We start from the raw sequence: 14,706 nt of genomic DNA on the forward strand, positions 1-14,706 counted from the left end.
AGATTATTCTAAAGCTTGGCTTCATATAGAGTAGCTTATTTTATTTTTATTTCAAGTAGAGGATTAAAAACAATCCGAATGTGTTTATAAGGGAAACTAATTCGAAAGGCGCTGTACGCCAGATATTTTAGTGGTATATATTCAATTGTATCAATTGATTGATGGTCCTAAGCAAAGATCTTACAATCTAAACTACATGGTATCTATGGAACGGTAAGACTAAATGAAATAATATGTGCTGATAATTGAACAAAAAAAGTACTAGAAAATAAACGAATGACAAAGTCCTGTCTAGCAACCATCGTCTAGCTTTATATCGCCATTCCTATTCCGCTTCTCGTCTTATTCTCTTTCAAATAGATGGTTTTGATAGCACATGCTACTCAAATCTCTTCCACTCTTCACGAGCTCGACGCCACTCATCCTGCCAGGTACAATCTCTATCAGCCTCCGCTACAAGAAAGTGCGCCTCCTCCTGGTCGCGGAATCGTCGTTCAGCATCGAATCTTCTCAAGGCAGCAGACTCCAGCATCCGATAGTCGTCATCCAACACAGCGTCTCTAAACCGGGCGCGCATGCGTGGGGAGTACAATTGGCAGCTAGCTTCACGACATCGGCTTGGACCAGATCCTGGTAGTAATCGAGGCGGATTTGCCATCATTCGTGCAATCGGTTTATGTGCTGCAACCAATGGCCGGACCACGTCATCATAACAGTCTTCGCATACCGTGAATTCAGGCAAATCTGGAATATAGTGCCATGTCCCAAGGATGAGTCTGTCTCGTCGGCAGTCTCGAAGATTGCATTTTCGCTCCACATAGTCAATGAACTTGTCGATATCTGGGGAGTATGTACGCTTATATTCACAATTACTCGCCGCGGCATCCAAAAGGTCCAGGTACTGCACAAATCGGGGGCTTTCTACGGCAAAATCGCAGATATTCTCCTTAACTGCAGCCTGACACCTGAAGCTTTGTCGAAGTGATGGCATCAAAAGCTGAAGATTGCGTACACATGCTGAACACGCCGCAAATCTTGGTACATTCAACCCAGTTTGATGATCTACTATCCGGTACCAATTTTTCGCAGACAGGCGACGGCCAGGACATTGCTCATTTGACGGATGAGTTATGTCGTACAGCATATCGAGATTCTCATGTCCTTTTTTCATAGTTTGAATCCACGCTAATCTGGTCCAAGGTTCGCTGAATGAACAGTGAACCTTCTCACGCGGGTTTGAAAGGCTCGGCACAAAATAATCGCGGAATCGCGAGCCGCCAATCTGATTCATGCAACCAGGACAAATTTTCAAATGTGTTAGTCCAGATACTGTGTACCAATCCTGACATCCTGCCACTGGATTAGCTCTTGGACATGGTCGTAAGGCAAAGCTGGGAAGCTCTGGGTTTCGTGTAGACGCTTGTTTTGGAGGAGACACTGGACGTATTGACCGAGCTTGAGGGGCATCCGAATTCTGCCTATAGAAGCTTTCCGCCACGGACGGTGCTTTGTGGAATATATGAGGATCATCCGCAAAAGAGACTCCCCGTCGTTGTCTATTGAGAGCAGTATTTGCAGCTTCTTCTGGTGAAGGAATTCTCCGTTGCAAACGTGCTGAATCTTGAGCAAGAGGGGTAGTGGGAGAAGTAATATCCCTAGTTTGTGTGGTTCCTGTATTGAATGAAAGATTCTTTCTCTCAAATTCTGGGGATGGGTTGAGCAACGTAGACCCGTAAAAACTTGTCGATTGGTTAGACTGCGGTAGGTACTCTACCATTGGGTGAACCAGGCCAGTACTGATCTCCCGCGATTTTGGCTGAAGCACAGACAAAGAATCTAAGTTAAGTTTCATCCCAGGCCGAAATGAACTTTCAGATGCATTTCTCGGGGGGCTCTTTTCCTGAAACCGGGTATTGACGTATGATTTCGGTACTTGTTGCTCTCTTCGAAGTCGAAGTTTCTCTTCCAACAATTCAGCCACTGTGGGCCTTTTTGGAGACTCAGAATACCGCGGAATTTCTTTTTTGGGTAGGTTTGAATAAGTTGCAGTTTCCAGATTGTATGGAACAGAATGTCTCAACGATGAGGTAGCTTTGGCTTGACCCTGTCGATAATCGTGGTAGAATGTTTCCACTCTCTGATGGTCGCAAGGATTCCGTTCACGAGATTTCATTATAGTATTCTTTCTCTGCGGCTTGTTCACCGGGGCATTTGAGTTGTATAAGGGATTCGAAGAGGACGTATCTGGAAATCGTACGTTGATAGGTGCAACGAGCGGATCACGTAGTTTATCATTGGCCCGATAGTCAATTGGCATCACTTCTAGCGGCGGAGGAGTATCAAGAGCAAAACTTTCTGCGGACGACTGGCTTGTAAGAGAAGGCGGTTGAGATGAAGAAGTATCCGTGTCAACAATCGCAGATCTTTCGATGTCTAAGAATATGGGGAGCTGGTCAATGGATCCTCTTTCACATGCGCCTTCCACCCCTGGCTTCTCTCCCAGAAGTAAAAGACCTCCCAGTTCATGAGACAGGGACTCAAATTCATCCTCCACAAATGGTCTTGGAGGTCTTCCCTGCGACCAAGCCCGCCAAATAGATGGCATCGTGATGGGGAAGAGAGAAAGTAACAGTAACACAAATATGGAGTAAAGGCAGAAATATTCTTCAGCCTAAGCTTAGATAACTAGCTTATTGCAATCGCAGAGAAAATTCGGGAGATTTTTTGGATGGCGAAAGTACACATATCAACTGCTTAGAACCAGTTAATAATAAGGAGACGAAGTAACAGGACGGTTGGTGGTTCGGCTTGATGTTTGCTGATAGAGTCACGCTTTGGATATTCTTGAAAATTGAAATAAAAAGTAGTTCCTAAAGAAAAAACTCTTAAAGACGAAGAGAAGGCAGATATTTATCGAATGCGATATGGAGAAGCGAGTGTGTAGCCGAAGCAGTTGTCGGGCAGCGTAGGCGCTTCAAGGTTGGCAGAGGGCAGGCGCTGGTTGGGCTCCGAACGCTTCTAAAACAACAAGCATTTAACCTCCCACGGCCAGTCAGAGCTCTCTATAAAAACAGCTGAAACAAGTCCAGCTCGTGGTAAGCGGGTCCATTCATGCGCAGTTCACCTTAGGCTAGTGCAGATTGAACTTTCCAACTTGCAGGTCGGGCAGGAGAGTAAGGCAAGGCTATTTGCGGCTATCTCAAGGGAGCGTGTGTGGAAGTAATCCTGTCCACAAAGGTTTGGCCATTTCAAAGGGCATGACGCACAAATCTGCAAAACATACATAGCGAAGTAAACAATAGACAAAGAGAAAAAAATCCTTTCACGATACAGCAACCTGGAGAAAGTAAACCCAATGGCTCTGCGGAGCCAAGGTTTGTTGGCAAAGCAGCCAATAACATCCTCTCCTTATTTTTTTTTAAAAATAGTATTTTTAAACAGTACTGTTTCTAGTTTCCTGTCGACGATCTAATGATGCAAGGATCTGCTGCACTCCATGCTGCAGGACCGCCATGGCTTGATACCTCTACACCCTTGCGCACGGTCACCGCCATCTTAGCCAGCCAATGGCAAGTTTACTTTAGACAAAAGGTGAGGCATGTAACCACTGGATGCCACTTGTTGTAGAAGTCCACTGGTTGTGTTGTGTGTTAAAGTGTGGAGAGAGTGTGTGATATTTCAAATGCCCGAGCCCTATGACTGTAATGAGAATGAGGGTGCCTAGTAAGCATGCCCCTAGGAGGTTTTTTTTCTTTTTATTATCCGCCTCACCGTCTTTTATCTCCCCAATAGTCACGTTTAGAGAAAGTTTTCGTCTCAATCTCCTATAGTTAGTTGGGCCTCTATCACTGACGCATACTCCACATTTCGATTAGGGCTGGCTGCTTTGTCGGTTGGATCGGCTGCCAGCAAATGGTGTAATTTATTTCTCTTATGGGGTATTTACTTGGTGCCCTATAAAATAAATGATCACATGTCTATAAGTAGAGAGAAAAAAGAAAAGAAAAGGCTATGTTTTCTTGCCAGAATCAATATTGACACCGGCCCGGTTTCAGCGGACTGGTGTGGCAAAAAGACAGAGCACAAAAACAGCTAAATATTTCAAGACCTACGGAAGTCTAGAAATATTTAGGCTGGCCAAATGTCGTCTAAGAAATCCGTGAAGGCGAATATCGATCTCGAAAGGCAGTGTAGACGTGAAACAATGAAATGCCAAGACTAGACATCACGTGCGTGGTGGGCACGCACGTGATCGGCATGCAAGTCATGGGTGGGGCTAATCCAATTGGGGACACGCCCCACCCAGGCCCGCCAAGGAACTTCCCCGCACGCAGCCAGTCTGACTGCCAGCCTTCTTATCCGGCCGTCTCGGAGTCGTCACCGAAGGACTTCAGTTGATGTGTTTCTCTCGGCCTGCCTTGATGCGCTTGCAGTTCATCCCTAGACGTCTCATATGATTTGCGCTTCTTGTATCCATTATTCTGTAGAGATCGTCTACCATGCCCCAAGAGAGAATTGAGAAAGGCAAGCGGGTGCGCGCTTGCAGCATCTGTGGCCGAACCTTCAAACGAACCGAGCATTGTATCCGTCATGAGCGTGCGCGTACGTCGATGTCCTGTCTTGATACTGGGCTGTGAGGCTCCGCTAATCTCTACGTATTAGACTTCCATGAGCGCCCATTTTCTTGCAGGTTTTGCGACAAATCATACGGCCGGAAGTGAGTACCTCGGTGACTAGCTCTATCGTCCTGCTAAATGATACTAGGGACTTACTCGTTCGACATGAGCGCACACTGCACACCGAGCAATGGACTAATGCTCAGACAGCCGCTTCAGCGAGTTCGCAGAGTCGTCCGGCTCGTCGTCGCCAGAGCCGAAGCAGTTGGGCCCCTGCTACTCCTGTGGTACCGCCACCTATACAGCACTATAAACCCGAATCACAGCAGGGCATGCGTATCAACAACGAAACAGTCATTCAGTATGAGAGCTTCCTCCCGTCTCCTCGCGTCTCATCTTCATCTGAGATAAGCGATCCGGAGCCAGTCAGCGGTGTTTCTGAGGGGTTTGATTTTGATCTCCCACTGGACCCCAACCTGCTGCACTCCATGAATATGGTTTCTGGACCAGCCGGCGAACACATGCCTCACCATCTCCTGCCGGCGTATTCAATGGACCCGCACCATTTGCCCTACGAGCCTCACATGCAGCCACAGGATCTGGATCAATTCAACTGTGATCATGGTTTTCCTCTTGACCCTAGTCTCACAATGGACATCCCAAAAGCGGATTCTATGCCAACCTTATCTTTTGATGCGGTACCTATTAACCTGAACTTTTTTTCCCTCTTCCCTAAATCCTCCCTTGATAACCATACATCATTTACCAACCAAGTCGGCGCACCAGACTCCTTAGTTGCTCAACCTCCAAGTGATATATTTGTATTGAATCCGCCACCCCCCGAGCCTCGTCGACGCGGACGACCCTCTCGCAATGCCAAGACCCGCAACGAGTCCCAATCTCGAAAAGCTATCACAGAGGAGACGCGAACGCTCTTACAAGCAGACCTTCAGCAGCGACTCGCTCGTAATGCCGACGATATTGAGATTCCCACCTTGCAGAGCCTACAACGATTTATGAATCAATTTTTCAAATCATTCAATAACCACCTCCCCATTTTCCACGTTCCCTCCTTCGATATTTCGGCAACCCCCAGCCCGTTACTTTTGGCAATGTGCTCAATTGGGGCCCTATTTCACTTGGAGAGAGACAGCGCCTATAGACTACGAGCGCTTGCAAATGAAGCGCTGCAAAATATTGACACCGCCCCCAATCGCTCGTTATGGGAAGTTCAATGTAAACTACTTCTTGTTGTCGGGGCAGCCTTTGGTGGAGACTGCTCTGCAGTAGCTTGGGCTCTTGAGAACGTAGGCTTCTTTCACCGAGAATTCTCCTGTCGAAGGTCAATGCTTTTAGCTACCCAAGATACACCTCCTGGGAGTTGGGCCGATTGGGTGGAACGTGAGTCGTCCAAGCGCCTACTCTTCGGCATGTTCATCGTTAGCAGCCTTTTGACGATTTCGTATAATGTTTCACCCGCCATATCCACAACGGATGATTTGAAAATTGAGATGCCCGAGGATGAGTATGTTTGGGCGGCCGCTGACGAGGAGCGCTGGAAAGAAGCAATGGCTACGACAGCGAAAACCGGCATGGATGTCAATCAAGCCTTGACACAATTACTTTTTGGGAAAGATTTTAGTCCAGACTCAGATGTCCATTGGCCGGCTTTTGCTGTTACGATTCTAATGCATGCTGTCAATGTACATATGTGGCACGTGACGCAGTCCACGCAGTCGTTCATGAACTTTTCTGTTGACACCAAAGCCGAGGAGCAGATGAAGGCTCTATGCACCAATCAAACAGAGGAGTCGCTAGCAAGATGTCATAAAATATTGGAACAAAGAAACTTGCTGGAGGGTGGGAACCCATGGGGAGGTGCTGAACGACCATTGCTTTTTAATGGAATGGCTTTACTTCGGAGCTGCTACGTCCGCGCCTTTACCAGGAGCGGCACATTCAACCGCTCCATACTCTTTAGTGACAATGAAGAAGAGATATTCAGATCTGCAAAATATTATGTGCAAACCCAACAGGTCCGAACGCCTTTCCTAACAAAGGCTGTTGCACAAGTCTTCGACGGCTTGTTAACGTCGATACGAGAAGGACCTGAGTTTGTGAAGAAAACGGCTTCATTTACATATAGTATTGAACATGCAATTGCGGTATGGGACTGCGGTGAGTGTCGAGTAGCTTTGCTATTATGCTTTACTGATTATGGCGTAGCGCTATTCTATACGAAATGGGTCCACACGGTGGAAATGGAACGAGCATTTGCCCCACCAGATCATGAAGAAAGGAAAAACCTTGATAATCTCGTAGAGATACTACGGGAAGTTGACAATGGAGTAAAAGATCACTCATCACTTGCTGCCAGCGTGGCTAGATTATGGGCTAGCTTTCTTGACGACACCTGGACATGGGAGGGTATGTTCAAAAACCAAATCCGAGTTTAATTGCGTGGACTAATTAGCACACAGTAACATGGCGAATGGGCAAAGTTCTTCGGAAATTGGCAGATGTATACGAACACGAAAAGAACGTGCTTGACACTCGGGTCTAATTCAGTTACCAATTGATCCTGAAAACCGAGTGTGAAATAGATCCCTCCGCGATCTTTGGACTTTGACCAAAGATATGGATTATATAACACGTCAAACTGACAGTAAGATACGACTGAGACGACTTAAGGGCTACCCCTGCTTTATTCTTGACTTATTAATTTGGGCTGTTTTGATTATGAAAACGTGGGATTTGTTCTTCGGTTACTGATTTATAATGTTTGTATGTCCTATTATGTATTTTACTATGTTTTTGGCACGATAAAGATACCCGGGGATAACTATCAGGTTTGTAATGCAACAATTTTTGCAAGCGATTATAGTCGTGACGGACGGATGATTATAATAGACAATAGCCGGTTCCTTATACGTGGTAAGACATGCGAATACAATCTTTAATATATGAGAGTAATCGATTAGCACCTCGAATGCTGTTATTTATCTGATTTTCCTAACATTTGTATACAGGCGATTACGTTGAATATCAATTGATATCCAAAGCATGATGCCACATATATCAATCGTATGATAAATCAACTGAGTACATGGCCGTTTGGCAGTTGTACTCATTTGAATCCCGAACAAACCTAAGATTTTCCCCATGCTAGCTATAGTCGAATTGTGGAGAGATTCCTGAATTGCTAATCCTCCACAAGCCCACTCTTGGTCTGAGCCACTAAATGCATGTTGCTCTTGCTGATACATTTTGTGGAGATATGGATACATGCTCATATTCGTCAGTAGTGAGAAGGTTCGGATAACCCCTCTCGTTCCCCGCACGATGATGAATCCATTTCGGAATATCCGACCTTTCTCCACATGGATATATCGTATTTGCTAGCAGTAATAGTAATCATTTAACACAATTATGCCCTTTCCTCCCAAGGACTAAGAATTAGAGGACATCAACGGCCTGAGATGTCAAGAAATGTGAATCCGTTAAAACGCCGATATACCTAGATCACATATTATTGTGGGTCATTGTAAATGATTGATCCGTAATCATGAGCGTTCACCCTGCTGGAACTGCATGCTATATCCTCCCGTTGCTTCGTCCTTGATGAACTTGAAATTATCCGTTGATAAGCCGAATGGCTTTAATATGCCGTTTCCAAGCTAATAATCTCATCAGCGACAGATTTGTCTTTCTAGAGCAGACCACTTACGTCTTTCAACTTCCCCATCATTTCCCCCATCTCATTCTCCCTCGCAACCTGTATCCTTGGTGGCAACTCACGCAAAGCCTTTTGTACAATTTTCTTATCTGACGGCGGTAGATTATCCATAGCTGCGAGCTCCTTATAGTCTTCCTCCGCGCCTTGCAAATTGGCCCACCCGGTCAGCTCTGTCTTTGCACGTGCACGTCTCATAAGAGCTTTGGCACGAATTCGTTTGATAGCTTGCCGCCGAGAATCATCTTGTTGGAGACGGTCAAGTTGTTTTGCTTCCTCTTCCTCGTTGTCTCCTGAAAGCTCAACTACTTCGTTCTCTTTGCCCTCCCCCTCCACAGGGTCACCGTTGTTTTCAGATGTTTGAGGCTTTGGCAGACATCTCTCAAGACTAGCGATGCTAGCTGTTGCAGACTCAACAGCAGCTTTCCAGTCCTGCAGCTTCAAGTAACACGCCGAAATATTGCTTTTCAACACCGCAATCTCGTAATCCAGATAATTTGGACAAGAGGCCAGCGCGCGGTCGTAGGTTGATATCGCATCGGAGTACGCGGCAGCAGCAAACTGTTTGTTTGCTTGGTCTTTGCGGGCGTTTGATTCGTCTAGTAATTTCTTCTCGGTGTGTTAGCTAGAGCACGATCGGATGGAGAAAGTTCCACCTACAGCTTCTTCCTCGGCGGGAAAATGGGCGTCATGAAACTCGTCCTCGGAATCCGCATCATCAGTCTCCTTTGGACGTGGTGGTTCTGATTGTGCCATGGCTAGGAAGTAGCAACGGAGGAAGGAGATGTGCTTTGTCTTTCGCTATGACGCGTGGAAGAAAATCTTGGGTGTGCTGGGTCTTGCGGAAGGCGGCGCTAGTTCAGGAACAGGCGGAATTGGTCCCGACCGGCCCTCGATCCACGACTTGAATCTTATAACCTGTTTCGGATGAATTTCTCTGGAGTTTTATCGATTGAACAGCAAAAATAGCAACAATGAAGATGAAGAAAGAAACCTGCCAAGAAATCCCTGCGCCGAAGCGGGACGATCCGCCCCCGTAACCTGTTGGTAGCTGCCGCGGGGTCGTCGCAAGCAGAAAATTTGCTTTACTTGCCATCATTCCCTTATTTCACAACAATACATTGAGAACAGTGGCTGTTATCTTACTACTTAAGACACTCGAAGATGTCGGCAAATGCGTACGTCCCACAAATCTACTCCCCAGAGAGACTGGCAGAGCTAACCTGGCTGCGACGTTCTAGACTACCCCGCATCAAAGCTTGTCTATTTGACATGGACGGCCTTCTCATCGACACAGAAGACAAGTATACGATCGTAACGAATGAGATTCTGCAAGAATACGGCAGGCCCAGCATGCCATGGTCCGTCAAGGCTCAACTGCAAGGCAGACCTGGCCCAGAGGTACCTTGCCCTTCCCAACGCGCATCAGACGGAACAACACTGGCTCACAATGGAGGCGAAAGGCAGGCAAGATCTTCCACGACTGGGCCAAGCTCCCCATAACGCCGGAGGAATATTCAACGAAACAAGTCGCTCTAGCTGAAAAATACTTTCCCACGGCCAAGCCTCTGCCCGGTGTAGTCAAGCTATTGAATGATCTTCACGCCACGGAGAAATCCGACAAGCCGGTGTATATTGCCCTCGCCACGTCGTCTCACAAGAGGAACTACCACCTTAAGACAGATCATCTAAATGATCTTTTCTCTCTTTTCCCAGAGCCAAGGAGAGTTGTGGGCGATGATCCTCGAATTGGAAAGGGACGTGGAAAGCCATTGCCCGATATCTATCTGCTTGCGTTAGAGACCATCAATGAAGAGCTTAAGACTAAAGGGGAGCAGGCCATCAAACCGGAGGAATGTCTGGTCTTTGAAGATGCCGTTCCCGGTGTGGAGGCTGGTCGTCGGGCTGGGATGCAGGTCGTCTGGTGTCCCCATCCAGGCCTACTCACTTACTACAAGGGCCGAGAGGAGGAGGTTCTAGCGGGGCTTACTGGAGAACATAAGGACGAAGATAAAGTAGATGCTGAGAAGGAAGCTGAAGCTCTGCAAGCAGAAAGAATATCGAGGGGTAATCATTCTGGAAAGCCTGGTAAACTGAATGATGGATGGGGCCGCCTGGTATCTACATTGGAGGATTTCCCGTATGAGACGTACGGTATAACAGTTCCTTCATAAGACTTATTCCACTTTCATACTTTGTCGCCATAAAAATCAGAATTGCCGCGAGGAAGAAGGTATAGAATTGAACGTATAGCGATCCTCAGAATCTGAATATACTCATCATACACACTGAAGGTTTCAAAACCATGATCTTACCTACATAAAAGCGATATGCGGTGCTAAGGCGCTCAGCCTAGCTGAGGGATTGCTCTGGACTTCATCTGACTTGACTTGTCGGGCCAGCTGATAACAACAATGTCCATGATGACGCGTTGCTCAAAATCGATTCCTACGGACCAACGTATTCTCGAGCCTTACCCTAATATTGTTTGCTTATGATCAGGGCCATTATTTGAACAGGACTAGTATTACCATTTGCTGGCGCGCTGATTACGCCTATTGTTACCGACGCGGTGCGTCTCTGTTTCTCTCTTATCTGCACCGCATCAAATGAAGAATAGAAGAAATGCATTTGTTACTTGATGATTAGATTGGACGAAAAATGGCTATCGGGCTAAGCTGCTTCTGGTTCACTGTTGGTTCTGTCGCTACAGGAATCTCCATAGCTAAAGACCCGAGTGTCCTGAAGGCCAAGGATATACAGGCAGCACGAAGAGCATCGAACGGAGGGCTACACACATGCAAACGATGAGTACCCTATATAATTATATAGAGAATGCCCAGAATTCATGGATGGTACGAAGACTATAGATATGGCTACCATAATGAAGACCATGCCAACAGAATCGGGTACGGTAGCCATTAAGCCTTTGTTGTGTCAACTGGTATGTAGCAAATACGTCCCGGCAAGAATCTCATCCTCAATGCTTTTTGTATATGGGCAGACTCGTAAAAAAAAAGACGAAAACTGTAACCTGAAATCATATAATAAGAAGGATCCTTTAACTAGTTATATATTACACTAGTCACCTCTTTCATCAAGAACTATTTTTTCGGCTTTAATTATCCATATACACAATTATATCACCTTTTTGATCATTGATCATATGAAGACGGTTTCAGTAAGGTTTAAACCATAACCAGCAATGGCACCATGTACAGTTAATTTATACATACACTCCGAAGCTATTTCTACTTGATAATGCCAATGATCTCTCTTGCTGTCAGTTTGTCACGAGCACTATACAGACTGCGGCGGAAAGGATAACGTCTAAGATATTAGCCTCATTGTACCACGAAATACCGACGCTCGTCGTGGCGCTGCTCGGTAAAGGCGGTGTTTGCGTTGTGTTCACCCCCTGTAGTTCATTGGCACCCTCAACAAAGACCAGTCCGAAACCGCTCTGCGTGCGAGTAGAGTCAGTATTTGCTATAGCACTAGTAATGAGAGTTGGGATGTCGGAAACCCACCAGGAGATGCCATTGCATGTGGCAATGCAAGAGCCACGTTCCAGGGTTATCAGTGACGAATCTGATTGCAAGCCATCCAGACGCAGGAATATCGGCTGTATCACGATACATTGGGTTATGGAGATCTATCATACCCTGGGGTGCGTCGAGCACCGAGGCATAAGGAAAGTTCCCAGTGCCAGAGCCTAGGGTCCAAAACTTGTGGCCATGTAAATGGATCGGATGGCCCATCTGTCCACATGATAATTAGTATCATTGACGAAAGAATATAACCCTGGGAATAGTCCTACTACGTCCATGGAATCGTTGGCTATCGTCAAGATGACATCTATCGTAGAATTTATCGGCAATTGGATCGTTGTGTTGGCTAACCACCCATCCGAGCTGTTGCCGTAGAGAACCGGCACCTCCGCTTCCACGTACGGGTACCCGTTCATCACCCATGTGACAATATCTGTCTGATTGAGAGAAAAGTATTTGGTCACGTTTGCTGCACCCACAGGTGGTGCGTTGCTTACAAAGGGTCGGAGAGAAGTCGCATCGAGTGCCGTTGCGTTAGCCGTTGCCGACCCATTAAGCAACATCCATGTAGACATCGGATCTTCCTGAATCAATGGTGCTATGGTTGTTGTCATCGCCGTCATGTTTTGTCTCTAAAAAGATTCCATCAAGTTAGAATGAAAATGTTTACGGCAGCCTGACGGGATGTCCAACACCCACACTATACGAGACGACAGCTTGACCTTCGATAACTTGTTGCATATCACCGGTTGGATACGAAGCAAATCGGAGATAGTAGTCTCCCGTCATTTGATCAAGCTTTATCATTACTGAATAGCGTTGACCGAGTGATATATGGAGGACCTGGGCAATCCTTTCTTCAGCTTACTCACATGGACTTGGGCAAAATTACTTACTTGAACTTCTTGGGGTGAAACATAAAGTCCATCAGCAGCATAAACCCAAAGAGAATGTGCATCCAACGATACAGTGAGACCACTGACGGAACCTGAATTCACAAGATTGAGAGCCAGCCATCCTAGGGTGGTATTGGCAGGGATTTTCAATAGAGGGCTAGTTGTGTTGGTGCAAGTGTCTGGCGGGAGGCTACTGGCATTGAACCCGGGACGAAAATTCATTACCGGAGTACAGCCGCGAGGAGTAAGGGGCATATTTGGCATGGAAGTCATCATTGACGGCAATGCAGTTAAAGAAGATTTTGACATCATTGTAGTCTCCGAAGCCATTGACGACATTGTAGATGCCATCACCGTCGACATGTCTCGTGCAATCATATTTCCCATAGACATGGAGCTGTTTCCATCCGAGCCTATCCCCAACCCGGTCCCAGCTTGAAGGATATATTCTGGAAGACAGTTCACTCTCCCGTATCCATTCACAAGGAGGCTGTCAACACAGAAAGGGAATGCGCCAGTCTCATTGTACTGACTGTATATTGTGTCGGACGTCTCATGAGTCCAGTCATTAAGGAGGATGTTTGTTGCACTATTTTCAGCCTGTAAAGTATTTGCCAACTCGACGCTATTATTCCCCGCCAACTTTTCAAAGGGCCGAGAACGATTGGAGGCCGGATGGATCAGCAGCGGTCCGCGGATGCATCATCGTAGTATGCCCTAAAGTGTGAATGGTACCAGTAGAAGCCGTACTGGTCACCCACGGAAAATCGATATGTGAAGTTCCCTCCCGGAGGAATTGGGTACTGAAAAAAACTCAACATCGCAACGCTCGGTAGGAGATGTGTGACGACTAACCTGCGTGACTCCGGGAACACCGTCCATCTCCGGCGTCCTGTGCTGGAAGAGGCCTAGGAAGAAAGATGGTCGGCAACATTGGACGTCGCTATCACATCGACTCTCAAGTTCATGGTAAACTCACCATGCCAATGGATTGTATTTTCCACCGCCAAGTTGTTCGTTACAAATACTTCAAGCTCATCACCCTCGTCGACCTCGATGAGGGGACCAGGCTGCTGCCCGTTGATGAGATAGACCGGTCGAGAAACTCCGTCTAGGAATCACAGGCATTAGACAGAACTGACTGGGTGAAAGTTGGGTATGAAGGAAGAGATTACCCGGGGCGTTTGTTCCACTATGGATAGTGAAATTATACTGACGAAGAGCCGCATTGCATAAATGTGCTCCTCCAACTAGGAGAAACGACATAAGTCGCACAGCTGTCGCGATTGACAACATAGCGACGAGCTTAGAATCTAAGTCTGCCTGCTGTATGTAATTTTCATCTGGAGAAATATCGAAGGAGGGCGTATATATCTGTATGTACACCAGCATTCGAGAGCCAAGAACGATATTGTGGGTATCACGCACAATTCGCGCATCCTCGGCCTATGGAGTCAGTCATTCCGAGTATCGAATGGATGCTTACGGACACTATGAAATGTTTTTAGGCACAGAAAACTTGCCCCCAAATACTTTAGCGCGATATCAGATTACTTGGTATGTTACGCCTAACTTTGATCATTCTTCTGACTTCTAACTCTTCATATATAATAGCAACCAAACCCTAACTCACCTTAATAGATCATTCTGAAGATCTAACCCTAAACTAACCCTCCCTAAAATATCCACATGTTGAATGGAGAGCAATTTTGAAGTTGGAAGTTGAGTCGCTGTGTGAGGACAATCAACATCAGTGGTAAATACTAAGTAAAACAAGCCTCGTTCCCTTCACCATGCCGCTAGACAGCTAGTGTCATTCCCTCTTAAGTTCACGTTTCTATGATTGGTTAAAAAGCATAAAAATCAGGTTAGATCCTATAAGTGGTGAGACACTAGCCTTAGATAACAAT

The 14,706-nt window shown here is 46.3% G+C and overlaps 5 protein-coding genes across 5 annotated transcripts; 2 read left to right on the forward strand and 3 right to left on the reverse strand.

Annotated features, from left to right (window-relative positions):
* Nucleotides 1-143: 143 nt before the first annotated feature.
* On the reverse strand, nucleotides 144-2,956 carry BGW36DRAFT_367704 (uncharacterized protein; the record flags this gene model as incomplete). Its single annotated transcript, XM_046214903.1, has 1 exon — nucleotides 144-2,956. A coding segment is annotated over exon 1 (2,222 nt), but the record flags the coding sequence as incomplete, so codon positions are not given.
* Nucleotides 2,957-4,360: 1,404 nt separating this feature from the next.
* On the forward strand, nucleotides 4,361-7,584 carry BGW36DRAFT_367707 (putative zinc finger protein). The gene is made up of 5 exons (XM_046214904.1): nucleotides 4,361-4,602; nucleotides 4,663-4,717; nucleotides 4,765-6,794; nucleotides 6,843-7,043; nucleotides 7,097-7,584. Exons 1-5 carry the CDS (start codon nucleotides 4,500-4,502, stop codon nucleotides 7,177-7,179), a joined length of 2,472 nt encoding a protein of 823 aa, XP_046078134.1. The 5' UTR covers nucleotides 4,361-4,499; the 3' UTR covers nucleotides 7,180-7,584.
* Nucleotides 7,585-8,179: 595 nt separating this feature from the next.
* On the reverse strand, nucleotides 8,180-9,105 carry BGW36DRAFT_422067 (putative tetratricopeptide repeat protein 1; the record flags this gene model as incomplete). The annotated part of the gene is made up of 3 exons (XM_046219654.1): nucleotides 8,180-8,293; nucleotides 8,344-8,958; nucleotides 9,010-9,105. The coding sequence occupies 3 exons, from the start codon at nucleotides 9,103-9,105 to the stop codon at nucleotides 8,180-8,182; spliced, it is 825 nt and encodes a 274-aa protein (XP_046078135.1).
* A 516-nt stretch (nucleotides 9,106-9,621) lies between these two features.
* Nucleotides 9,622-10,523, forward strand: BGW36DRAFT_393108 (putative HAD superfamily hydrolase; the record flags this gene model as incomplete). The annotated part of the gene is made up of 2 exons (XM_046217776.1): nucleotides 9,622-9,750; nucleotides 9,813-10,523. 2 exons carry the CDS (start codon nucleotides 9,622-9,624, stop codon nucleotides 10,521-10,523), a joined length of 840 nt encoding a protein of 279 aa, XP_046078136.1.
* A 1,109-nt stretch (nucleotides 10,524-11,632) lies between these two features.
* On the reverse strand, nucleotides 11,633-14,062 carry BGW36DRAFT_393109 (Cupredoxin; the record flags this gene model as incomplete). The annotated part of the gene is made up of 10 exons (XM_046217777.1): nucleotides 11,633-11,812; nucleotides 11,880-12,110; nucleotides 12,170-12,532; nucleotides 12,600-12,743; nucleotides 12,797-13,114; nucleotides 13,262-13,421; nucleotides 13,532-13,599; nucleotides 13,652-13,704; nucleotides 13,776-13,907; nucleotides 13,972-14,062. 10 exons carry the CDS (start codon nucleotides 14,060-14,062, stop codon nucleotides 11,633-11,635), a joined length of 1,740 nt encoding a protein of 579 aa, XP_046078137.1.
* Nucleotides 14,063-14,706: the final 644 nt, after the last annotated feature.

Source organism: Talaromyces proteolyticus, assembly GCF_021365285.1.
Source record: "Talaromyces proteolyticus strain PMI_201 chromosome Unknown BGW36scaffold_1, whole genome shotgun sequence".
NCBI lineage: Eukaryota > Fungi > Ascomycota > Eurotiomycetes > Eurotiales > Trichocomaceae > Talaromyces > Talaromyces proteolyticus.